Source organism: Zootermopsis nevadensis, unplaced genomic scaffold (assembly GCF_977971745.1).
Source record: "Zootermopsis nevadensis isolate Lab colony 2312 unplaced genomic scaffold, Znev_1.0 Znev_ptg000017l, whole genome shotgun sequence".
Classification (NCBI taxonomy): domain Eukaryota; kingdom Metazoa; phylum Arthropoda; class Insecta; order Blattodea; family Termopsidae; genus Zootermopsis; species Zootermopsis nevadensis.
The window spans coordinates 18668115-18694023 of NW_028259149.1; the positions used below are offsets into that span (position 1 = coordinate 18668115).

Genomic DNA, 25909 nt, shown 5'->3' on the forward strand with positions numbered 1-25909 from the left:
TTGTGCAGGAGAGGCCGAGACCTGGTCTGGACCCAGTACAGTCGTTCATCTCGCAGCCAATTCCCCCGTTTTGATACGGGGGTACATATGGTACTATCTGCCGATGCTGAGAGACCGGTTGTGTGATGCATGTAGTTCGTGTGTCTGACAAGAGATGACGCAGCTATGCACCATACGTTCAGCACTTTCCGGCTCTTACGTTCACTGCGTACTTTGTTGTTCAGGTTCGTATTAAATTTAACGATGTTTTTTAATTATTGTTTGTAAGACTGTAATCGTTAATGAAAAGTTGCCAGAGGTTGAGGCTTACCTCAGACGCTCTCCAAGCGTATTATACCAGCACGCAATGTGCTGTAGTTGGGTGGACTTCATAAAGAAGCTTCACGGTATGAGAGACAGATGGCAGTACGAATGGCACTTCATTATTCAGGAAGCGAACGCAAATTCGAAGCAATTTCCTTTGTCGCCTAGCAACGTAAATCTTGTTTCGTGAACGCTATTTGATTTAGATTTTATGTTCTTCGTGGCTTTAAAGCGAGGTACTGCTTGGTTTGATACGTTTTCTGCCCTGTCTCAGGCTGTGAAACTATCTGTTAACGCGTTACACTGATTGGATGACGCGTCCAGACTACAATAAAAAACACGTCCTTCCGTAATGTCCGTGTCTAGTAGTTCGTCGGCTAGATGGCAGTGTAGATTACCCTACTACCAATATTTCCAACATTACTGTAACATGGACTGTTAAAAGGGAGCGGTGTTAAGGACATGAATTTGTTTTATGTTGTTAGTGTGTTTGCAACGAGTCGCATAAAAAGTGGCGTATATTTGACTCTGAGCGTTCTCTTGTCTTGTCAACAAGGACTCTGCTCCATGCAGTTAGTTACAATTTACTTGTTTGTAACCGATATGTTAACTTTTCCATAAATTAATTTGTATGCGTTTCCTTCTCATTTCCTCGCTCGGTGTGTCGGTGCAGTCACGTGGCGCGAATGGAGACTGGTCGAGTGCTGACGTCACGCTCCATAACGCGATTGAGTTCGGACTGAAAAGTAAACACAAGGAACGCGGACGTGACATATTGTTGAAATGCACAAATGTAACATAGCACGGCCGGCGTCTTTGTTTCTATGGCCACAAAAAATACAGCGTTTCTTCTCCGGTAATCGGGAATCATTTAACGTGAAGGTGTTCCGGGTATGGTCCTACGTTCTGGACCGATCCCATGTGCTTCTGTGTCCATGTTTCTCTGCCGTGGGGCTTGGGCGTGGTGATAAGATAATGCAGGTTCTTCAGTAGTCGGAAATGTTGATATTTGCCACAGATTGCGGTTCGGACGATGCGCCTGACACGAGCTGTGACCCCGTGGTCTTTTCTGTAGTTTGATTAAACTATTACACTATTGATTGCCATGATACAAAAAAAACTTGTGGCGTGTGATCTGGATTTTTGCACTGAGGGGCAAACAATTCGGCCAAAAACGTTTCGCGTCTCCTCCGTGTCGTTATTCAGGTTACGCGAAAACAAAGCACGCAATCGAGAAGTGCGTAATTTTTTTTTTAAAAATCACGCGAAATTTCAGCAACGAGTTTAAACGTGTGTGTCGCTGCGACCTCGGAAATTCGCGAGACCGTTATATCAGAATACAATAATTCGAAGGGATTCTGGCTTCTTCTGACATAACCTTCGTGCTTTTTTGTTCAACGCTACTTAAGTAACAAGCTCGGGCTCATGGAAGGTAATTGGTTATTTATCAGCGTTGTTTCAAGTACAGAGGTTGACTTTTACAGTATTGATAGCAATTCTAGACGATCGTGAAAGGTTGAGAGTGAGGATTTAGAAGGAAGCGTTTTTTTTGGAGGGGCTGAGGAAAACCAGCCAGGAATATGGTAACGTAACAAGTGTTTTGGCTGCAACAATGCGCGTACATGTGGCAACCGTGTAGATGTGTCGAGCTGTTCGCGGTCCATCGCGTTGGTTTGCTGCTCGGCCGCACCGCGTCGCCACGCTTTCGCATGAAACAAAGCACAGTCGGAAGAAAGCCGCGTCCACTGAGCCGTCACTGCAGACCGCATTGTTGTGTCACTGCCACGCATGCCATTGTTGCCGACCGGACTTACATAAAGTTCGACGAGCGATACCCGATATTTCATCTCCAATAAAATAAAACCGGGACTTAAGACTCGAAGACGCTCCAACGCGTAAGCGTTCGTAAGTCCGTGTTTCGAGGTTGAGGCTGGCCGAGGGTTTCCTGGTTCTCCCCAGGCGCTCTTCTCAAATCCTCTGCATTTGGCAACGAGCAACAGGCGACAGGCTGTGTTGTGTCCGCTCTTGGGAAAGTTCATTTCTTGAAGTTTTATGATCCGTGTGTTCGATGTGGCGTTAAGCTGTTAGCGACAGTCGTTCGAAGTATTAATTGGCACACTTTAGGAGAAAGGGACACTGGACCACGTTCTTATTGCAGCGGAGCGTCACAAAACACGAGAACGCGATGATGCTCTTCTGTTTCACGGCCTCTGATTTCTTGATGCGCGGGTTGTCTGTCTGCAGGCGTTCTCAACAGAAGCTCCATCAATCTCTGGAGAGAGAGGCTGGCACCAATTATGCACGGTATTAATATTTCGAGATCGCGGCGTGTCTTTCATTTGTTTGCCGCTCTCCGTGGCTAAGTAAAAGCAGTTTAATGTTCTCAGTGGGCCGTGATTTCCTGACGATGTGGAAACAAATGACGCGCACGATGCTCACGCTACGTGGCGAGCCATAACCTCAAAGTTGCCGCTGCGTGATCCATGTGCCACGTTGCCATTATTGATTAGAAGCGAAGGGGACGAACTCTTTGTTCCGTGTCTGTTCCTTATCGTTGCGAAATTAATAGCGCGGACCGAGGACTCGAGTCAGAATTTATTTTTGCTGGGAATTCAGCTCTGCGAACCTGAGGTCGTGTGCTTGGCCTCAGTTGTCTAGGAATCGAGGTCCTTCCGTCCGTGTTTTATGAGCGCGTCTTAACCTTGTGCAGTGCCATCACGTGTTTGGGAGCTTAAGGGATGGAAAGAGGAAATTGAGAACGAAAATAACGCGGGGGAACGAAGGTCTTACAGTGCCGAGAGTTCGACTCGCTCCGAGCCTCAATACCTTGAGGTCTTGTGGCGCCCGAAGGAACAAACGTTATTCTCCGAGATCCATCTCGGTCTCCACAGTTTGAGCGGATGTAATTTGGCGTTTTATTGGCCGCTTTGTCAGTGATGCGTGCTTCATGTTCCGCCCATCCAATTGCGGGAAGTGGCGTGTCAGAGGAACCAATCCTGAGGAAAACGTCTCGGGACAGAGTTATTAAAAGACCGAGGCCGACTCTTGGCCTCGCAGAAATAACGGAGCTGGGCTGAACGTGTAGCTTTGTCGTAGGACGTCGAAACTCGGATGTGGGCGGGCGGATAACATTAAGATGGATCTGAGGCAGATTCGTGTTGAAGGCCTCTGTGGTGTCGTTGATAAGAGTAGGAGGTGTCCCCTGGACATACCAGTCCTCAGTCAGAGTGCGTGCTCACTGCGGGAGCCCCTCGATGAAACTTGTCCCTTGAAAACTGAAGAGACGCGATCTGGTTGTTGACAGGACCGCTCCTTCCTGATCCCGACAAACTCCGGGTCAATATTTCGGCTTGGAAAGACGATTGTGATGAGGTAAATTTTATTTTCAGTGGTTGGCGTTTCTGACGACACCGGTTTAAACGTCGTCGTCAGTCCGGACCTCGCGGAAAATGCAGAGTCAAGTCGGGACGTCGCATTAGCGTTACCTAGCAACGCCTCGGTAATGCAATCACATTCTTTAGATCCACTGAACTGCGAAACTGCGAAGAGCTCGCTCGGAAATGAGGACATGCAAATCACAGAGTTCCACGGAATCCTCTTACAACGCGATTGACGGCGATCCTACGAAGAATTTCCCGGCTGTTTACATAGGCCGAAACGTCGGGGCTTCATTTCTTCGACTCGCACTGCTTGTGGTTTTGAGTCTGTAAAACTCAAGTTCGCCCGTACTCAGGAACTGCTCCGGGTGGGGGTGAGATTTCAGCTGGACGCTCCGTCCACCTTTTCTGTTTCCGGAAGTGCTGGCCGTGTTAGCAGGTAAAGCTTCACGTTCCGGCCGTGTTTACCCGCGTCGATCAGCACGAGCCCTGCTTGAAGGGGGTGGAGCTGTCGGTGACGTCAGACGCAACGCGAGAAGTGAAAGATGAGTGTGGCGCTGCTTGTGGAACGCCCTGTGACGCTGGACCTGATATACGATCGAGTCGCCGCGGCGCGCACACAGTTCGGCTGCGGGCGGCGTTGAGAGAGGAGCTGGCCTTTCGGCGTCACAGCAGGTACCTGTCGCGCGTGTGTTCTGGGGTTACGGAGGCATCAGCGTTCAAAGCGTCGCTCTCGTTTCAGAAGTCGGACGCGCGTCCATTGAGAATGGGCACCGTGAACGGTTAGGTTTCAGAGGGAGATGGGCTGGACATGTAGCTCGGAAGAGGTCAGGTGGATCTTAGAGAAACAAACACGTGGGTAGAGTGCGTAGCGTTCATGCGGATGTTGACGATCCGCCACTGCGTCTCGTTCGCTCTTCGTTCTTCGAATGTTGTCCTTCTGTCCGTCTGCCTCAGTAATCAGCTTGGAACAATCTTTTCATTTCTGGCACTTAAGGACCTGTCTGTCTGTCTGTCGCGTTTTCATCAACGGTGGTGTCGGGGAATTACCCTTGAATTCATGTGATGTGTCGTGAGGAAGACCTTTCAGTCCTCGCTGTACTCGAGGGAGTAGGCCTGCGTCTTTCTGATGTTTCGTGTGTGAACAAGTTGCAACATGGCGGCGCCGCGGTGCATTGGCCATTGGGACTAATAAGAACGTGTCTCAGGACTAAGGGTCTTCGTCAGTTCTCAGCTTAACGCGACAAAAGGCCCAGCGTTGGCGACCCTGAGCGGCCATTCTTGAACTAACGACGCCGTGCAGACCGTGTATGGACTGAGCACGTCCGACTGCGCCGCCATTTTGTTCGTAACCTTCACACGTGAAACATCACGCAGTAAGTGACAACGACACTCGGTGGGGCTGAGTCCTGCAGGAGCCAGTGCACAGGAAATTGCCCGCCTTTTATGGAGGCGCGAAGGTTCATTACCGCCCAAGTCTCAGTTCGCGCGCAGACTCTTTCTTGTTCGTACTGTCGTAGCATTCTTCATGTAAAAAAAAAAATTGTTGAGATTTCTGTCCAACCGTCTCTGCGCATGCGCCACTTATCATCGACTGCTTATGTCGGGTTGCATTCTCAGGAGGACCTGGAGACTCTGTTCAGTGATTCCGAGGGTGACTTTTTCACCTGTCACCCGTAATTGTAAGACTTCTTCAGTTGATACACTGCAGTTAAATTACGTGGCAAGCGAACAACAAGTTCACGGTTCCTGGTGGGGCGTCGCAGAGACCGCCCGTGAGTCTCGCGAGGACTGGCCGCGAATATTAAGCCAGCTCTTCATTAGTAATCTGATTGCGTCGCCAGAGGCGCTGTCAGTCTTTGCTGAAAACGTCCAGATGATTGGGTTTCTGTGACGTCATGACCAGTGGCCGATACGGGTAATGGGGGATGCGAGGTGTTTTCTTGGAGGTCCGGACTCAGCGGGTGCTGTGGCCGATCCAGGCGACGACAACCGATCAGCTCGATTCTGCTTTGTTTCTTTCAGTTTGGAGCCGACGGAATGAGGCGGACGGACCGGCTGTGACGTCACATGATGCGATACAAGGTACGTTCAGAACTAAGCAGCGCTTGAGGGCCCGCGAGTCACAAAATTCGAATTTGTCAGAGGCACTGAGAAAAACCACGGAAACAGCTGTGAAGGATTTCTTTCCTCAGTCGCCGTGGAATTGTAACAGCCTTCGGCGTTTAGGTCCACGCGGCCAGAACCGAGACGGACGCCCCGATGTTTGAAATGGCCGCATGGGTTTATTCATCGCCTGCTTCGTTGTGGGTGTTGATTAGTTCTCAAATCAAACAGCGACTTTTTCCCTAAAGACCGGCCGTCTGGGTCTGATGCGGTGTGTTTTCTGCGAGGTACGAACCCACTCCTTGAAATGTTACTCAGACGAGCGTCATTGTTTGTTCAATAAACAGAGTGTCTTGGCAGGTAGTTCTGCTTTGGCTCTACACTTTTAGTGGTCGCTGGAGGTGGATATAAATAAGAGCTGGGACTCACTTCGGTTTGCTTTTAACAGGGATCTGTCCGTCCGTCCGTCCGTCTTTTGCGTTGTTATGTTACGAGAGCCCGCCACGACATTCCGCGGTACACGGTTACGCAGTCTTTCACGATCCATTTTAATATTATCCTCCCATATATACCTGGGTCTCCCAAGTTATATTTTCCCCAGGCGTGCTAAATGCCCTGCCGATCTCGGCGCCCTCGATTTAATAACCGTGGAGGTCCTCTTTTTGTCCGTAAATGTTAAACGTTACCGTCTTTTGTTTCGAGGCTCTGGCTGACTGGGAAGTCCCAGGTTGAAAGCTCGGCCTAGAATCGGCGTTCCGAGGTTTTACTCTGTACCTCCGTAAGAGCGCCTTCTTCCCAGTTTCTGGTCCACTCCTCATAACTTGTACAGGTAGAAAGCGTCGTGAAACGAACACAGTCCTATCGTTTCGTCATATTAGCATCCCGTTCAATTGATACAGCGTCGTTATGCAACGTAATAATGCGCGTGTTTGTCCGTGCAATCAGCCCCAATTGCCTTCTTATTAGCGTTAATGGGCTGATTTATTTTTGTTTCCGAGGAATGCCGGCAGATGTCTCTGGAAGCGGCACAGTTGGACACGCGTGACGCCCCTTTAATTGGGGAGCTCGAAAACATTTAACATTGCAGAAGCTAATAAAAATGTAAGAGGACGTGATGTGGGAACAGAATTTGTGGCCACCCTGTGGAGGCTTCGCTGCTAATATGTCACGTGACATGGAGTGTTAATAGATCGCGGTGCGACTGGCTTTACCCTCGATTCTCGCTGGACAGACGGAATGCTGGGTTTTCGCCGTGTTCGGTGATTGGACTAGAGGAAACCTCGTGCGCCAGTTGGATCGCTGTACTCATCAAATGTTCGTATTTACTGTTAATTAAAAATATTCCTGAAGCAGTCGCAAAACGCGTAATTGTGGGATCCGATGCGACTGCATCTCGCACCATTCGGCGACATCTTGAGACTTCTGGTCGCAGAATTAGCGATGTAGAAAGGCGAGAAGCCGTCTTCGTTGTAAATCGCGTGATTGGAATGTGAACGGACATTTCAATTGGAAGAGACAAGAAACAGTCTGTGAGCGTCGGCTTGCCCTTGGACAAAAAAATAAAACGAAAGGAAAGATGCCTCACAGTAGATCAACAGATGAGTCATCGGGTTCACAGAAAGGACGACAACGACAGAGTTCCTACAGTGAACAATAACACGAAGGCGTTTGGCGCGCGGAAGGAAGCCACGACGACAAAATCCACCGAGCTACAACCTCGCAGCCTGCTTTATGAGTGGAACAAATATCAACTGTGTTAAAGGTCCCTCTTGCACTCGAGTTGACACCGAGAGCCCAAAACACCCGCGGACTCTGTCGCTTCGTTTGAGTGTTTTTTTATTTCCCTGGGATGTCGCAGGCCGTCGTTCGTGACGTCAAATGCGAAAATCTTCTCCGTCGTCACCTCAGCGACATCCCACAAACCTCAGTGGTGCCAACATCGCCGCCCGCCCGTCGATCGACTCCTCTTTGTCTGAGTTTGACGCAACGCAGCCTGAATCCTCTCAGTTGGAGAAAAGATGGAGAAAGTCGCTAAATATTCTGTCAACCGGGACCAATCAGCAAGAACAGCGGCTGATAGCGAAGGAACGCGCAGCTTGCTCAACATCTACACGGTGTTCGCAAAAGCTCCGATTCTGTCGTGGCCTCGACCGTTCGTTTCAATATCATCGGCCCTTCTACTCGGTGGTTTATCAGCCGTTTATTTATTTATTTTCCACGCGTGCTACGTGCTCTGCTCATCTTACAATTAATTGGCGCCTCTTAATTATTCTTCGGTGCACGCATGTGGCTATAGATGAATCGAGCATGAACTTACACACAGAGCTTTTCTCCATGCCCCCTATACACCGTGAAGAATGCGAGTTCATTCTGAAATGAAGCGACTAGCGACTGTGGGTTGCGTCTGCAAGGCTCGAGGCTTCGTGATGAGGCACTCACGGCTTTGCGTTGTTGCTCCTTTCATACATACGATTTCGTAAGTTTGTCAAGAACGAGTTGCAAGTAGTTTGCTCGATGCCCGTCGCTTCGATAACCGAAGTGGCGCTGCGGTGTCGACATGTGAACGCTGTGACGCGATTGTTCTCACTGAAATTGCTCCGAAACTTTTGTGAGCCATAAAAAAAAGACACTAGTTCCTCGGGCAGATTAATGACTGGGTCTGTTATCTGCTGAAAGGAGAAATTTGGTTCGCCACTTAAGCAGTTACTTCTGCAGTCTGCGAATTATCGAGCGGGCACTGATGAAAAAGGTTGTTTCTGCTTCGTTGAGACAAACGACGGAACTAGAGCGTCTTGCTGCTTCGTCCTTCGTCCGCTTTCACTGGTGTCGCTTTGCCTCGCGGGATTTGTCACGACGAACGCAACAAGTGACTGTCTGGTGCAGCCGTCGTTTGGCTTTTCTTTGTATCTGAGACTCGGCGTGTTTTCTTGGAGGTCGTACTTAATTTTGGCCCGCAGCAATTTTTCCCGGGCATGAAATTCGGAGCCCTCGCTGTATGAGTCGCCTGACAGAAACCCCACGCGTCGCAACTCGCCCTGTTTCGGCCCATGAAGAGTGAGCCTCCGACAGAAGATGTAGTTCTGTGACCTTCGTGGCAGCGAACAGGTTAAATATGGTTACGCGCGCTTACTGTTAGACGATAATAAACAGTGCAGTGAACTTGTGGACGGAAGAACTCGGGAGCTTGTCTTCTGCAAATATTTGTTACGGTCCGAGGTTCTCCGAAGGCCACGACGAGTGGCTCACAGTTCAGAGCGGAGTCTCGCGTTACGCGATTACGAGGAGAGACCCAGGCTGGCTGGCAGCAAGCCCTTTCGAGTCCTGACATTGCATTCGAGGGGGCGGTGCCAGCGAAACACCAGCCGGCTACGGGTAGGGGTGTACAAAAACAGAGAGTGGTACGCCTTGCCGTGTTCAGAACATGCAGAGGTTGGCACCACGAAGTCACGGCGTTTCCGTAGGTCCAACTTAGCGTGCTTAGTTTAGCCACATCTTTTTCACACTCAGAGTTGTCTTCGCTTTCAGTGCGACGAAAAAGACATCGGTGTTCGAGGTGAAGATATTTTAGTTTCGCTTGTGCTGAACGCCGCTCACTGGTGATATTGAATGATCCACACGCCGACGCTTAGAACGAGGTCATGTGATATGATAACACGGAGAAAGTGTTAAGGACGGTCGTACTCGTTGTTGCAGGTGACTGATCCCGAGACGGCTGCCGCGCATCGCCGAGCAGATGGCAGCACCGGGTGAGTAGACAAAATCAATGTCCACGTGTTTGTGGTTCTCCTCCCGCAATTCGTTGTTTGCTTCATTGCAAAAATCAGCCTTGCTCTTACATTGCATTTGCTTGTGGGCTCGTTCAAGAACGCTCATTGCTTGTCCCGTAAGCATTAAATGGAGTTGCGCCTTTCGACTCGTATAGCCAGTTTCCGAAATTTTTGAATTATTTAATTTGTATTACTTTTATTTCAGAAACAGTAGTGAATAATTCCCAACCAACATATCAGAATAATAATACTCCTGATTCAAGACCTTCGTAGTTTTTCTCAGCCCCTCCAGACGAACAGATTCCGTTCTCTGTCGCACGGCATCGCACCGGGCGTGGAGGCAGCCCTCCACGAGTTGTCGACCTCGGCAATGGAGGAGAGTTTCAGGTTCAGGATAAACCGAAGGGTGCTTTAACGCGAGTAAAGAAATGCCTCGAGACCAGTGGATCTTGAACTCCGGGGAACCCCTTCAAAGCTGCAAAATGAACCTCGCTCCCATGGGCTACACGACCATAAAATTTCTATTGCTCTAACCCAAGAGAGATTAAATGGGCGCGGCATGTAGCATGCATGGGAGAGATGAGAAAAGCGGCCATTTTGCTTGTAGATGTGGAGGATGATATTGAGACGGGACTCAAAGAACTAGGATTTAAGGGTTGAATGTGTCTGGCTGTTATGAACATTCAGTTTCTGTAAATAACAGGAAATATTTTGACTTGCTGAGCTACCAGTAGCGTTTTTAGAAGGGGTAATTACTGTGGGTGTGATGTAAAAAATCTTGAGTTTTGGTGTAATGGCAGGCGGAGGTGACATCCGTAAGGAAGTTAAGCACAGAAGATTCGAGTTTTATCTGCCCTGAGGATCCTACAGTTGATGCCATCTGTTGCAGGAGCCAGGCCTCAGCTCGGTTGGTGGTGGTCATCGCTCTCCTCGCCACGGCTGTCGTGGCACTGGCAGCGACCGTCGCGGTTCTCACCACAGTCAGTGAGTTTTAACTCTGTTGTCAAGGCGATCATAACCTCAAAATCTTCCCTTTTTGCACCACACAAATTACATTTTCATGCACATTTGCTGTGACTCTCGGCCTGCCTCCGCGGTCTTTTATTACAGAACACTGACTTTGTATTTGCGCAGGTTCCCCAAAGGCCGGGGCGAGTACCTCAGTGACTCCTCTTGCCACGCCAGTGTTCATTGAGGTCAAATGTTAATATCTGATAAAAGTGTTGGTTTCTGAACGCGGTCTTTTCCAGACATGAGGGCCGAACAGCGAATGTTGCAGTCGCAGCGCAGACTGGCAGCCGGCAGCTGCTTGACAGAAGAATGTGTTAGGTCAGGTAAGGACACAGCGCACTCTGAGTTGTAAAGTTGTAAGTAGCTCGTTGGGGCACTGCTTTCTGAACGTACACTTGAGCGGGTCAGGACTTACCCAGGAGTAAATAGAGCAAGAAGGAGATGAAAAAATATATGACAAGAATTTGGGAACGGAGAAGGAGAGGTCGAGCAAACAAGAAATTTTCTCTGTCTCTTTGCTTGTAGTGTCTGCAATTGTAAATTAGGAACACAACTTTCAGTTCCCTTGTCATAATTTTTCCAGAAGATTCACTCCTGTTGCCAGTTTTCATATCTTGCCACTCTCTGCAACCTAAATGAATGCACGCCCAGCGCATGGCACGTGCTCACGTACTTTTCCTGGCATTCTGAACTGAACTGACTGAAAAATTAGAATTACTGGGTCTTTCTGTTAAAGCGGCGCGGATCCTGGAGAGTGTGGACAGGAGCACAGATCCGTGCGAAGACTTCTACCAGTTTGCGTGCGGTGGCTGGATCAGCCAGAATCCAGTGCCAGAATCACAGAGTTCGTGGGACCAGTTCAGAGCCCTGCGGGAGCAGCTGCTCGTCCAACTCAGAGGTGCAGCGACCAGAAAGATTCTCTTTGTCTAATCACGTGGACACGAGTCTCGTGCATCAACGATCCCAAAGACCATTGCTTCTTTTCATCTGAATTTCATGCTCTGGTCTTTGGAGTGATACGAGATTAATTTCATGATTTTTCAGAAATATAATTGCACCTTGCAGTTTAGATTAAATGTTGGTCCAAATTTGAATATTATAATTAGAATAATAACCATTTTGAACTAGGCAGCCAGTATGAATTTTTTCTGTGTCCAGGACTTCTGGAAGAGGACGGCTCCGAGGATGATGTGAAGCCGGTCCAGCAGGCTAGGATGCTGTACCGAGTATGTCTGGACACAGGTATGTATTCAGTGCTCAGGACATTGAAATTTTGATGGCAGTGAATGTTTTGTTTTCACAACAGGGACCATTTGCCTTGTGACGTATAAGTAGCCACTAATTTCACTAATGACCCAAACTCCGTCTCGCTTCACTGGGCTCTGTTAGACGGATTACCTTGCGTTCTCAGTAGAGCATTTGGCCGTGGCTGTGCCCTGTTGCAGACAAGCTGGAGACCCTGGGCCTTGAGCCGATGCTCGCTGTGCTGCAGGAAGTTGGAATCAGTGCCACTAGTGTACCTCCCTCTGGACAGCCCTTCGATTGGCTGCAGACGGTGGGGCAGGCACAGAGGCTGCTGGGACTCAATGTGATGGTGGGCTTCTGGGTCAGCCAGGACGTGCGCAACACGTCACGCAACCTCATGGTGGTGAGTGCCTGTTCTGCGTCTTCCTCTTGCCACACGTCCGTTCATGCGCGACAGTACCGCCTCATAATTTGAGGAAGCTTTGCATTTTCAGGGACTGTATAAGAGATTCATACTGTACAGGTGGACCAGATCTCACCCGGCATCAGCGAGCGCTACCTGCTGGACCCAGCACGGTTCCAGACCGAACTGAGCGAGTACCACAACTACATCCGTGACATGGTGCACGTGTTTCAGCGCCACCTGCCCAGCTCCACAGCCCACAATGCCACACTTTTTGCAGATGACATTCTCCACTTCAGCACACAGCTGGCTGCGGTGAGTACGAAGGTTTCTGGGTGGTAGGCAACCTGCATCATCAGTCTGGTACAGCCAGAACGAACACAAACTACAGATGTCTTGTCTCTTCGTGTATCTGCTTGTCCCGTCAAAAAGCACCTCTGAGAATTTCATCAAAATTAGGCGTTGTGGGGGAAAGTTTAATTTTAATTTTTTATTCAGGTAATTGAGACGTGTCTCGGCATCTGCGTGGAGAGAGTCGCCAAACGTAGTGAAGATAAATCCATTACACCAAATTCCTTGGTCCGAATACCGGGAACACTGATTACATACAAAGCTTATAGTGTGGTTAAATGTGAAGAATGCATCTTTGTGTTTGAGAATACCTATTTTCAATCTCGATAGTCAGACCAGCTCTCGAGACGCGATTTCGTTTTCTCCTCAGTACTGAAAGGCAGACGCAAACGCAAAGCTTTGCCTTGAAATAGGCTACAGCTGAGTCCACAATTAACAGTTGAAAAACCATAAGAATGTAGGTTTGTGCGTTCGCAGATCATGACACCTGCTGAGGTGCGGCGTGATACCAAGAACCTCTTTCACGAGATGTCAGTGTTTGCACTGCAGAACCTCACGGACCTTGGAGAGGAGGACGGCAGCCTCAACAGCAAGGTATGGGGCTTTTATGAATGTGGTCATGAACCTTTGGATCGCATAATATCAAGGAGTTTGTTGGCCGGGTGCTCAAGGAGAACCGTTTGTTATGCTGGAGGTCCATCAGAATGCCTGTAAGTTGGGTAGTCAGTCATTTTGTTGATCTTTACAGCTCAACTGGACAAGGTTCCTGGACTACATTGTGGACGATACCAACGTAACACTGGACTATGACATTGACCACCTGGTTGTCATGGACATCAGTTATCTTCAGAAGTTATCAGCATTGGTGTCTGTCACTGACCAGGACACACTCGGCAAGTCCACTTTTTGAGTCAAAATGGCTGTTGGGCATTCACTACAAATTCAATTTTGATCTGTGCTGATTTCCTGAAGTAAAGATGATTGAAAGCAATGAAGTACTTTAATTTGATTTACAGTACATTCGAACGGCTCGAGAGTTTGTCTCGGGCAGCTGAGGAGTTGATGCGCGTATTCCTCTGTATCTGTTGGTGATGATGTTCATTTTGCCCGCAGAGCGGTTTGTGTGGTGGAGCCTCGTTTCAACCCTAGCTCCACTCACGCTGCAAGAGTTCCGGGATCTCTCTTTCCGGTTCAGCCAGAAAGTTTTTGGACTACAGCAAAAGACTCCCAGGTGAATGTGGTAACCACTGCAGTTTATATTAGCTATGGTTTTCCTCAGTCCCTCCAAACAAAAGCTTGGATTGTACCACAAAATAGACCACCGTGTCTTTTGATGAGTTTTGGTGGACAAACGAGAAGGAAAGACGCCACTAGGAAGACCTAGACATAAGTGGGAGGATAATATTAAAATGTATCTTAGAAAATAGGATGGGGTAGTATGGACCGGATTCTTCTGGCTGAGGTGAGAACCAGCGGCGGGCTCTTGTGAACATGGTAATGAACCTTCGGGTTCCATAAAATTTTGGAAATTTCATGTGTCGCTGAGTCACTCTTAGCTTCTCAGCTCCATGGCATGAGCAAGTAAGTAAGTAAGTATGTTACAGATGCAGATAAAATGTTAAAATGTTGCCTTCCTGTATAATTTTGTATTGCGTAAGCTGCTTTTATAGGAACTTGGACTGAAGGTAGCAGAAGTACATATTGGAATTGTGCTTCCAGCTAAATGTGATGGGTCGGTAAATCTCTTGTGTATAATGTATGCAGTTGTGCCATATTTGGAAAAGATGTTAAGCGGGAAGAACATTTCCAAGCAGGCATGCTAAGGATCAACTTGTGTGCTCAGGTGGAAGGGCTGTACCGGGAATGTGAACTCAAACTTTGGGATGGCTGTCAGCTACCTCTATGTGCAGAAACACTTCAACAACGAATCTAGGGAGAAGGTAAATATTTTGAGTTATAATACATAGGAGCATCTACAACAGCGGTGTCGTATAAATGTGGGTTCGTAGTAAGAAAGTGGAAGAAGAATTAATAATTCATAAATTGGTCGTATTATTTGGTTCAGAAACTGTTATCATCACTTCTGGTGTCCAATTTCTGGCGAGATATAATATTTTACAGTTTTTTGGGCCCAACAGCTTTGAAAGAACTGTGACAAACGGGGATTCACGTGTGAACTAGAAATGTCAGCACACTTAATAAAACGAAGCAAATCTATTAGTTAGGTTGACAGTCTGTCTACACAACAATTTTTTATTATAGTTTTAATGTTTATTAAGAATTCACTGCATGTCTCAACATTAATTGGTCATCTTCAGGTTCTCTTCGCATGCAAGGAGTAATATGGGAATGACAAAGGTTAAAATGAATTGTCAGGAATTAGTTCGCTGGATCAGAATCCAGGTTTTGAAGTGGTGGTGAAGGAACACTTTAGTCATCTTTCCAAAGAAAGGTTCAATAGGTTTATATATATTTTGCAGTTGCACAGATGCACAAGTCCAGGGAGTGACGTAGTTTGGTAACGTGATGGCATTGCAGGCACTGGAGATGGTGAATGACATCCGGACAGCCTTCGCTGAAATGGTCATGGGGTTGGACTGGATGGATACTGAAACAAAGGAAAGGACTCTGGAGAAGGCACACGCAATGAGGCCATTTATAGGATTCCCTGGCTGGCTGCTGACACCTGGCGAGCTGGAAAAGTACTATGAGGCGGTGAGGGACACTGTTGCTTCTGACTGGTCTCTGTCAGCCTGTCTTCATGCCGTGGCACTAACACGCACGCACCATGTTTTAGGCAGAAGTGGTGGATGGGCTGCTCTTTGAGACGTACCTCAGGCTGTCCAAGGAATCTGTTAAGACAGCAGTGCAGGATCTGCGGAAGACTCCAGACCACGACAGGTGTGGGCACGACACAGTACATTGGATTAACGTGCTTTGTTTTCCTATTCATCAGTGTTTATGTATTACTTCCCTGTCGGTCTGGTGACGTGTTTCAGATGGGTCACGCCTGCCACCACTGTCAATGCCTTCTACTCACCCATCCTCAACTCAGTCAGTATGTACCAACTTTAACATAACACAGTTTTGAATTTGTTAATTATGTTCACATTTCTGGAGATCTGAGATTCTCAAGGCAGTGAAGATTTCATTGTTGGTCTTCTGGGCAGTAACACTATGCGGAGGTGTAGGTGGATTTCACCGCCGTTTTTGACGAACGTACCGTCTGCATTCCCAGGGTTCCAGCTGGAGCAGCGCTGCTGCCCACAAGACCAACATCGCCATGGTACCATTTTGTTTGTAACAATTATATTTAATTTTTATTTCAGCATTTCCTGCTGGAATTCTTCAACCTCCATTTTATGGTTTAGGACTGGAGTAAGTCTGAATTTTTCTCTTTTTAAACTAATTCTGAACTAAAGCATCCATTGTATTTTGTTTGTGAAATTCATCCAAATAACAAAGTTATCGCACATTTCTCAAGAATTTGTCGCTGTTGCCGTACACTGAAAGAAAGTTTTCAGATTTGATTTGTTTGACAACTGTTTTGTGGGTAATGAGTGAACTCATTATTTCTGTGATGCAGAAACCGAAACCATGTCATCACACATTAGCCTTCAGTAGAACATCTTAACTGCATATTAGCAGTGGAAACATTTCTTATACAGAATTTGTTCAATATTATGAGTAATAATATGTTTTCATACAAAGTTGTAGACCATCACCATATTTGGCACAATCCACATACAACCTCTAAAATCAAAATAATTCATGCCCGTGTCAGTACAGACAGACAGAGACAAATTTAATTTCTGTTGTTGTGCAACTGATCCACGTCTGTCCTCTGGACAGTAAGATGTGGCTGTGATTTTGTTGATTTCAGGTCGCTGAACTATGGAGCCATTGGAGCCATTATGGGGCATGAACTGACACATGGATTTGATGATCAGGGTGAGTGATCGGGATTGGAATTTAGACAGGGAATGAAGTGTCGAAATAGCTTATCAGAATGCAATGTAGCTGCAGCTTGTTAATGATAGCATTAGATGGTGGAATTTAGTGATGATCGTTTGTGTTCCATAACAGCAAGGAATTTCTCATTCACCCGAATAATTACACAGAATAAAGCGAGACCCTGCACTATGTATTTGATTGATCAGTAAACTCAGTCTGTTAGCTAGCTGGTTGATTAGCCAGGCCATCAGAGAGATTGTTGACTCCGACCGTCAGTCATTTGATTTCTTGACGTGATTGACACTGCCACAGGTCGACGCTATGACAAGGACGGGAACCTCAAGCAGTGGTGGACTGAGGACACGCTGCGAGAGTACGAGGAACGTGTACAGTGTATTGTGCAGCAGTACAATCAGTACAATGTGTCGCAGCTTGGCGACAACTTCACAGTGAGTCACTGTTTAAGATGTTCCCTTTGCACAGCATCGATCCTTGCGCAGGCTGTGACACATTTCATGTTCCAGGTGAATGGCATCAACACACAGGGCGAGAACATCGCAGACAACGGTGGCCTCCGTGAGGCACTGCGGGCATACCGCAAGTTTCAGGACCGATATTCAGGCGAGCAGTTGTTACCGGGCCTTACACAGTTCTCTCCTGAACAGCTGTTCTTCCTTGGATTTGCACATGTGAGTGCAGGAGTTCATATCCCGTTTGTCAGAGGAGATATGACAGCCTCAATGTGTAGCTTGCATAAGATAAACAATACTGGCAGTAGGAGTGGGGCCAGACTGCGTACTGGTTAAGCAGCCTGTTATGGTCTGTTGTACCTGCCCCAGATAGATGAGTATGGAACATTGGTGAGAAAACTGAACTGCTTGATAAAATATATCCATCAGTGCATTTTGCCATTTAATAAGCTGCATGGGGTCTGAAACTTTGTCTCAGTAGTGACAAGCACATCATAGGAGAAACAAGAATGCCTGTGTCACATTACTGAGAAAATGCCATACAGAAATGGGTCTTAGTGATATGCAGACTTTAAAGGGGTTATTACTGCTACTGACACATTCAGTTACTTGAATTTTCCATTCATAGTTTCAATTTTGCATCACAAGTAGTGCCCACAGGTAGATGAATGCAGGTAATCTCTAAGAATTTATCTCACATCAGTTGAAATGATTAGAGCGCACTACCTCAGCATACAGTGTTATGACTGAATATAAAACATGCCATGTAAAGGCTATAAGAGACTCTAGTGTTTTCATTACAGATGTGGTGTGGAAATTCAACACGGGGAGCTCTGAAATCACGTGTGGTGGATGGAGTACACAGCCCCAACAGGTTCAGAGTTATTGGGACTCTCTCCAACTCCAAGGAGTTTGCCAAGGCATGGGAGTGTCCCGTTGGAAGCCCCATGAACCCGGAAAAGAAGTGTGTTCTGTGGTGACAGTTCATCGTCAGACGGAGTCCAATGGTCACAGAATGAAACAAACCTCAAAGTTTTGTAATGCACGGCAATGGCACTAACTGATCTTGAACAGCCGTAGTCATCGTGATCAGATGCGAGCTCGTAAATCCCTCCTTATAACAGTTTCAAACATCTCAATAATGGAAGCAAACACCAGCAAGGCAAGGAACCCTGCATGCGCAGCTACAGCTCTGAAATGAGGTATCGAAAAGATGAGTCGTACTCTTTAAATTTAAGTTTACTTCTTGCTCAAAAGTGGCACGGTTCATATTCATCGACAGAATACGGTGGTTTTTGATTGTGGTCAAGTATTCTGTCCAGTTAGCTACATACCAGATTATACTGCACTAGCAGTTGATGTGCCCTCTGGTTTACATCTACTAAACGTCAATTTTGACAGTGAACAGGTGGTGTATGCCTCTTTAGTCTTTTTTATCCCACATCAGGAATGGCTTTATTTTCCGATAGTTTGATACTCTTGTTGCAGTCTGAAACATGGGGTTCAGTATTACTTGAATTCATTGGCATGGATCAAATGTCAGAAATGTTTCATGACAGAAGAAAGGGGCAGGGCCACATGTCAGTAGGCTGTCACAGACTTTCGATATAAACCCAAGACTTCCAAAATATCTGACAACCTTCCATGTGCATTTGCCTCAAGTCAAGACAGAACTTCAGATTGTTGGTCATGAAATTACCATTGTTTACCTTTGTATTTACAAATTAGTGTTATGTTTGTACTGTGTAGAGTGACAAAAAGTGTATAAAGTACACAACCTGGTCTTTTGTGAAACATCAAACATCGCATTGGTAAGTCTCATAGTTCAGCTGTCATGCCATTATAGAAGATGATTACAGAGCAATCATTCAGCATCATCCTACCATTTTACATAATGCAACCTGTGCAGCTGGCCAATGTCATCATATAAACAAAGAAGAGTACCACATGAATTTTATAAATGTCTTGAAATTAGAGATGAAAAATACAATGTTCAGCTCGTACCACAACCACTGGATGTTCAGACACTATGTACTGCTGAAATCAATTAGAACAGAACTAAGTGTGGTTTCTGATTTGCCTACCCCAAAATTCAGTAGTTATGCAGTTCACCTGAAAATATATTCATGATCCTTCTTTTTTCTCAGAATAAATAACCATTCTTCCTTCTTTCCTTTACATTTGCAATTTTAATTTCCAGCAATATCATGTACTTTTTTCAGTGTCATTAATTCTGCAATCAGAGGGTTCTCTGATAAACAAAATGTAATTTAATATGTGAACGTGTTGGTGATTACATAGTAGTTTTTAAATAAATTGCCGTAACTTGGCAGCGTACAAGTCAATATGAGAGAACCGCAGTTTTTTAAACCAAGCATTGTCAACATTTTTGTCCATGGGCTACATTGGCTATTCATGTTTCATTAGGGCCACAAAAGTTAATAATGTTGTGGAAAGTAAGCGAAATTGTATGTTATTAACATACAGAAGAAAGGCAGTATTCACATTAAAATGGATAATTGTTATATTTCTCCATACAACTGAGTGTGTAATGTCTCAATATGCCAATAACATACTAATTTTTTTTAAAATAACATAGTTGACTTCATGAAAGAAAGTTAAAAATGTGTCTAAAATTTACTTCAAAATATTTTCCTCATTCCACAAAATTAAAACAAATCAACATACAAACCTAAAAAAAACATTTTTTGTAAACATGCAACTTTACCAAACAAGGAATCCTGTAAAATTCATTTCAAATGAAGACCTTAGTCAAATGAGATAGTTCCCATATCATAGATGAGGGGCTGGGTTAGGTACAATTAAATTTGTGATGCGCGGATGATTGTGTTTGTGTGTAGTGGTGGTATAAAAAAAATACATTCATCCCATCTTTAGAATTTGAGCATCCATCACAATGGCAGTCCAGAGTGTAAAAAGATAGAATTTGTGTGTGAGCAGTAGTGATATGATATAACGTTTGCATTAAATTTCATTCATTTACGTCCAGGCATTCTCTCGATATTGGATGTAAGGATTTGAGCAACAGGACAATACCGCTCGCAATTCCGGGAATATTACGTTCTACACCTGTACAATTTTTAGTTCAAAGTGTTTGTCCATACGCTTAGATAATTTACGTTATATATGTGTACTCCTAAGCAGCAAGAAATTGTTGCCCATCCCAGTCTGGCTGATACCAGATATACGTGGTATACACCCATTTTACAATTTTTATCTTCATAATGAACACGGCATATTAGACACTTTGTGAATAGGCAATATGTGCCGTGTAGCAAGGAAATTCTTACATCCAACTGCAATACAGAATACAGAACAGGCAATTCGTGAATAGAAAATATTGTTGTTGCTTCACATTGATGTTCATGAGTTTCAAATTATAAATATACGTCGTAGTTTTATCAAATACTGGTTACTTGGAACGAATTCAAAGATCCATAATTGTTATTCTAGTGCATTCTAAATATTCCATGTTCAATGATTTGAATCGTGCTGTCAGAAGACATTGTGGTATTGCTGCAGAACATTTCTAACGAGGCATATAACATTTGAAAATCTGTACCTCTAACCTTATAATGTCTTGTAAGGGTAAGTAAAACGGATTTTGGTGACAGCTTAAGCAGTTGTCAGTAATTTTTAGGTTAGTTGTAGTAGGCGTAAATACTACAAATTCAATGCGTGAAATTTCAGACACCGTTTTGCTCCCCATAACTTCACTTCACGAGGTGTACTGTGCAATCAGAAACCATTCTGGAACGCGATGTTGTAGGAGATTTGTATCGTAAATCTGTCTGTATTTTGTGTTGGAACGAGAGCAGACAGTGAGCATGTGTGGATCCAAACTCATTGCTTCTGTTCAGGAAAGTGCCTTTATATCATGCATTTAGTAGACAAAAGAGCATGTAATGTTATTAATAAGATGATGCTGAAGGAAATAGGATGAGAATGTGGATTATATCATTTTGGCTGAGGTTAGGATCCATTGGTAGACTCTTAGAACATGTTATTGAATCTAGATTCTCTATGAAACAACTATTAGCTGATCAAGGAGTTAGAAACATACATTTAGTATTGTGGTTAGTTGTGTTTGAGGTCACGTAAATGTCGCAGAGACTGCACATGTTCCATAGTTGTTTGTACTTCCCATTTCTTTGTTTCTGATTTCTTTTAAGTGGGGATGGAGCACAACATCGACGTGATCAAAGTGGAACTCGATCCATACACCAACACGGGCCCAGCGCTGAACAAGTTTGAATTGGTTCATATAAAACAGGAAAATTCCTGCACTGTGAACAATGAATTCAAGGTGTGTTGTCATGTTCTGTCATATAATATAACTAATACTGTTCTCTTTTAATTGTAGTGTTTGTAGGTTTCCGGTGGCAATGCATTACACTTTACAATGTTAATATATTATGATTCTTTTTCTGTTTCAGCAGGATATGTATCAAATCAAAGAAGAACATGACTCAGCTGTAGAAATGTCATCATTCAGCGAAAAACGGGTCATAGCTATAAAACAGGAAGCACAAGGAGATGCCAATGTAGGTCAAGTTTTGAAAGTAAGGTAGACTCAAAGTGATGCGTGAATTTAGAAGTGCAATAGTATATTGTAATCCTAACAGAAGTAAAGGATGAAGTAATCTCAGTGGAGTGGTACAGTAGTCAGTGCTGTTGCTCATATTTCAGTGGCAGCAAGTTTGTATTCTTCTAAAGAATTACCTCCTGAAGTTTTTGTGTCTTTTACCAGACCCTCCAGGTAAATTCTGGAATAGCAGATTAAAATAATTCAATACCTGCCTCATCATTCAACACAGTAAGAACTCTGACAAAGAATTATTCAGTAAATAAAGGCACAGAAAACCTGTCTAATAAAATAAAAAACTCTGTTGGTGTTTTCCAAGCAGTAATATTTCTGCTGCTCCCCACAAATGCCAGTAAACTAACCAACAGATCTCCACAGACTCTGCCCTTTCTGATTGTGGTATGTAACTTTTACTATTGCTGGATTTCTGGACTTGCTCAGTGTATATTATTTTGTTGGGAACACAACATTCCTGTAACTGGATCTGTTTCCATACAAAAAAGGTTACAGCAGTCAAATAATTGGAGAATTCTTTCTTGGGTGTGGGAGACAAGTCATGCATACAGAATTTTGGTAAGGGAAGCTGTTGATGAGCATTCAGAATGTAAACTGAAAACATGGTGGAATGATAGTAAAGAGCAGATGTTAGAGAAATGGCTTGAGCTGGCTTGGTGCGACGTCCAGTGAGGGACTTTGCTGGTTCTCAATCTGCCACTTTTATTGGTTGCAACATTTCCTTTATATTAAAATCAGTTCTCATTGTATCAGAATAAGTTGCAAATAAATGTTTCAGGCCTTAAATATCAGACAATTTTAAAAAGTTTATTATTTTCATGTTGACATGGATTTATTTAGTTGCAAACTAACGTCATTCATTTCATAACCACAGGAGATATGGGGCGGCCCAGTGATTAAGCAGGAGCTGGAGGATGATGAAATGATACGAGATCACGGCGTGTGTTTAGACAGGTAAGTGCTCTGCTTCCAGTGTAGTGAAAGTTGTACAATTTCTACGGTTTTCTTTCCTGCATGTCTTATACAGAATTAACATATTCAGAATAGAGCTTAATTTATTTAGAAGTCACAGTATCTGTGAAAATAAATATCTTGTAAGACATGTTTATAAGAAATATGAAGTCATTGAAAAATAGCTCTTTTTGTCAAATTGCTAAGAAAATTCATGATTTCTGACAGGTTCTTATCTTCTTCTGTTTAGCATCCAAACAGTACTAGTTAAAGAGCTCTTATTTCTAACGTAATTATTTCCCTCCCACTGTCCTCTTTCAACCTCTTTCTTAGGCCTTAAATATTTTTCTCAGCAGATTTCAGTCATCACATGAAGGTTTGATACAAAAAAATCTGATTTTGTTTGGTAAATGTGCTTCGTTAAAAGTCGTGTAGCTCTGCTGCAGGTGTGTTCATGTCGCATTCAGCATTGCTGTCATCAAACATGTGACACATGTGGAATTAGTTAGAAGTTACCCTTGCCTCACATTGTTCTTTTACTGATAATAACCCTAGTGATATTGTGTGAAGAGTACAAAATGCCCCTCTCATTGCAATGATTTTATCGCCTTTCTGTCTTGAGCATTCTCCATATTAAATGGGGTGAGTGGTTCATTCTGTCACCTTGAGGGAAGTAGCGACTCATGTTTTAAATGAAGCTCCATTTTTCTAGGTGTAGAAGTGAAAAAATTATTTTCTTGTCTGATAAGAATTAGACCCATCTCGCAGCTGTTAACGGTCAGGTTCTTAGACAGGAGTGTCCCAGCTCAAACCATGTTATTCTGGGAGTTATCCCCCCCCCCATCTGGCACAGAATCCTTCGGTTTTCTTCAACAAACTGAAGTGGCCATGTGACTTGTTTGTTTACAGTGTGGAACTGATTCTTGGCACTGAAGACTTTATTGGTAGAAACAGTATGTCAGTTGAACACGTTGACAGCCATCATGATGACAGCATCTTCTCATCACTCTGTACTTTACAAACCAAAAATCCTGAAAATAATTCTTCCAAAATATCTGGAGTGAAATATAAATCTGAAGTAAGTAAGAAAGTGAGCACAAAACCTCAGAGGAAGGCTTATGAATGTGATCTGTGCGTAAAGAGTTTTACAAGGCAGGGCCATTTGACTGAACACAAACGTACTCACACTGGGGAGAAGCCGTACCAGTGTGAAATTTGCAAAAAGAGCTTTACGCAACGTGGAAACCTAGCACAGCACCTCCGCACACATCCTGGAGAGAAACCGTTTAAATGTGATTTCTGTATGAAGCGCTTCACTAAACGGGCACATTTGATGGAGCACAGGCGGATTCACACTGGGGAGAAACCATACATATGTGATATGTGCAACAGAGGTTTCTCTCAACAGGGGCATTTAGTCGCTCACACGCGAACCCATACCGGTGATAAGCCGTACAAATGTCACTTGTGCAACAAACGATTCTCTTCAAACGCCTATCTTCTCGTGCATACTCGTTCCCACTTAGATGGAAAGCCTCACAAGTGCGACTTTTGCAACAAGAGTTATATGCAGCAGAGAGAATTGTTGCGGCACAGTCGAAATCACGCAGGTGCAAAGCCCTACAAGTGTGAGATATGTCACAAGCACTTCCCAGATCATGCGAACTTGGCAAGGCACAGGCGGACACATGCAGAGTCAATACACAAGTATGTGTCTTGGAAGGTTTCCAATAACATGGAAGGCACGTTGTCACCCGCATTAGAGGGTCACCTCATAGACATGCATTGATGTGTCTCATTGCGTCCAGATTAAGTGAAGTGGGAAGTGTTGCAAGATTGTGCATTTGGTGCTAGTATAATGACTCTGGGAGCTCCGTATGCTTTCGTGGCCTTTGTTTATGCACAGTGGCAGTAAAGGAGGAGTTAAATAGGCTGTTCGGCAGAGTTGACCGTCTGCTGCGAAGGATATGGAAGTGCGGAGCTTCACCTCCATATATCCTGTCTACTTGGAAGGTGAGATGCCACATATGCGATGTTACCTTCTTATAAAGTAAGGTGTTTCTTTTCAGTATTTCCAGTAATAATTGAAGTGCAAAGAAATATTATCGGACATCCATTTCTAAATAATAAATAATCTTGAGGTGGTTTTTAAACTTTAATATGAATTAAAATGCAACAGGGAGACAGTTTCTGAAACCTTTACAATGAACCTATTTCTTGGCAAAGTTGGTCACTCTCATCCTCAATTATTTTCTTATTCAATAGTTTTACGGGCCTCTGCTTGTCTGTCCCCTGATTAAGTTAACATCAATATTATTCACGTATTTACATGTGATTCTGACAGTTTAATCTCACTGGAGATCGTCCCATCATGACATGTTTCAACTTTGTGTTTTGAACAGTATCGCCATGTGCGACATTGGGACACGAAGGCAACGACCAAGAAGTTGATTGTGTGACAGCGACAGCGACAGCGTTCGTACACCGTGCAGTCAAAAAGGTTTCTCTAATGATGTTCTTCACAACAGCACGGTAAGTATATCAGTATTTACTTCAGTTCGACGATGATGAAAATAATGTCAGTGACTGTCGAATCGTTAACATTTGACGTACGGCATTTTGCCAGCGACAAGTTTTTTCCTGTAGCAGGACGACGGTTCATTTTCGCGTAGCTGTTGACAAGGTTGCGGGACTGCATCGGGGCACTCTGACAAGGAGACGGGTCATTTTAAAGAAACGCGAATCGGTAGAGACTTTGTTTTTCCAGAGAACTGCAGTGGTTCAAGATTTTCATGTGTCTTTATCCATAATTATTTCATTATATTAGCAAGGAGACCCCAGTCTCTAAAACCAAGACCACGCACACTCGGTTGGCTTTGTCATTCATGAAGACTTCACTTTTAGTTGAGTGCAGGATCCAAAAGCAAAGAGAAATTGTTGTTTATGCTCTTGGTGTCTGCGAATAACGCATTACGGGCCCGTGCACGTCCCTCAGCGAGTCGGTTTCTGCCATGAGGCGGGCAGCCCGCTTGACGAGGGCTGTAGTTGCGTGGCAATGGGATCCAAGGTCCCCATTTGAACAGACTGTTTGATTATGACTTCTGATCACAGTGCACGAGGTCCGGCGTGAAGAACGCGTTTGGAATGGCAGATTGCTCCAAAGAATGCATCCTGTTGTGTGTTGATCATTAGGTTGACAGTCCGTCTACACAACAGATTTTTATAAAGTCTCAAAGTTTATAAAGATCCACCACCTACAGAATTTCTGTCAAAGGAAGAGACCACTGGGATTTTATTGGGGATGGATAATATTAAAATTGGTGTTGGGCAAATACGGTGTGGGCCAGGAT

At 44.7% G+C, this 25909-nt stretch overlaps 1 protein-coding gene across 3 annotated transcripts; it reads left to right on the top strand.

The window, feature by feature from the left end:
* Positions 1-39: 39 nt before the first annotated feature.
* Positions 40-19332, top strand: LOC110830448 (endothelin-converting enzyme 1-like). Of its 3 annotated transcripts, none has more exons than XM_087350975.1 (21): positions 40-224; positions 5706-5765; positions 9480-9532; positions 10443-10537; positions 10804-10887; positions 11301-11462; positions 11723-11806; positions 12010-12212; positions 12333-12527; positions 13041-13157; positions 13312-13456; positions 13677-13794; positions 14407-14503; positions 15102-15278; positions 15361-15464; positions 15563-15621; positions 15893-15941; positions 16447-16514; positions 16830-16966; positions 17042-17206; positions 17791-19332. In XM_087350975.1, exons 2-21 carry the CDS (start codon positions 5751-5753, stop codon positions 17965-17967), a joined length of 2304 nt encoding a protein of 767 aa, XP_087207101.1. In that variant the 5' UTR covers positions 40-224; positions 5706-5750; the 3' UTR covers positions 17968-19332. The 3 variants fall into 3 exon arrangements, with proteins under 3 accessions (XP_087207101.1, XP_021921096.2, XP_021921097.2); XM_022065404.2 differs by lacking the exon at positions 40-224 and adding an exon at positions 4111-4355; XM_022065405.2 differs by lacking the exons at positions 40-224; positions 5706-5765 and adding an exon at positions 8454-9339.
* Positions 19333-25909: the final 6577 nt, after the last annotated feature.

Coding starts and splice junctions, on each gene's coding strand:
- LOC110830448 (XM_087350975.1), top strand. Junction 10,538..10,803: donor CGCGGTTCTCACCACAGTCA/GTGAGTTTTAAC, acceptor GGTCTTTTCCAG/ACATGAGGGCCGAACAGCGA. Junction 11,807..12,009: donor CCGAGTATGTCTGGACACAG/GTATGTATTCAG, acceptor GCCCTGTTGCAG/ACAAGCTGGAGACCCTGGGC.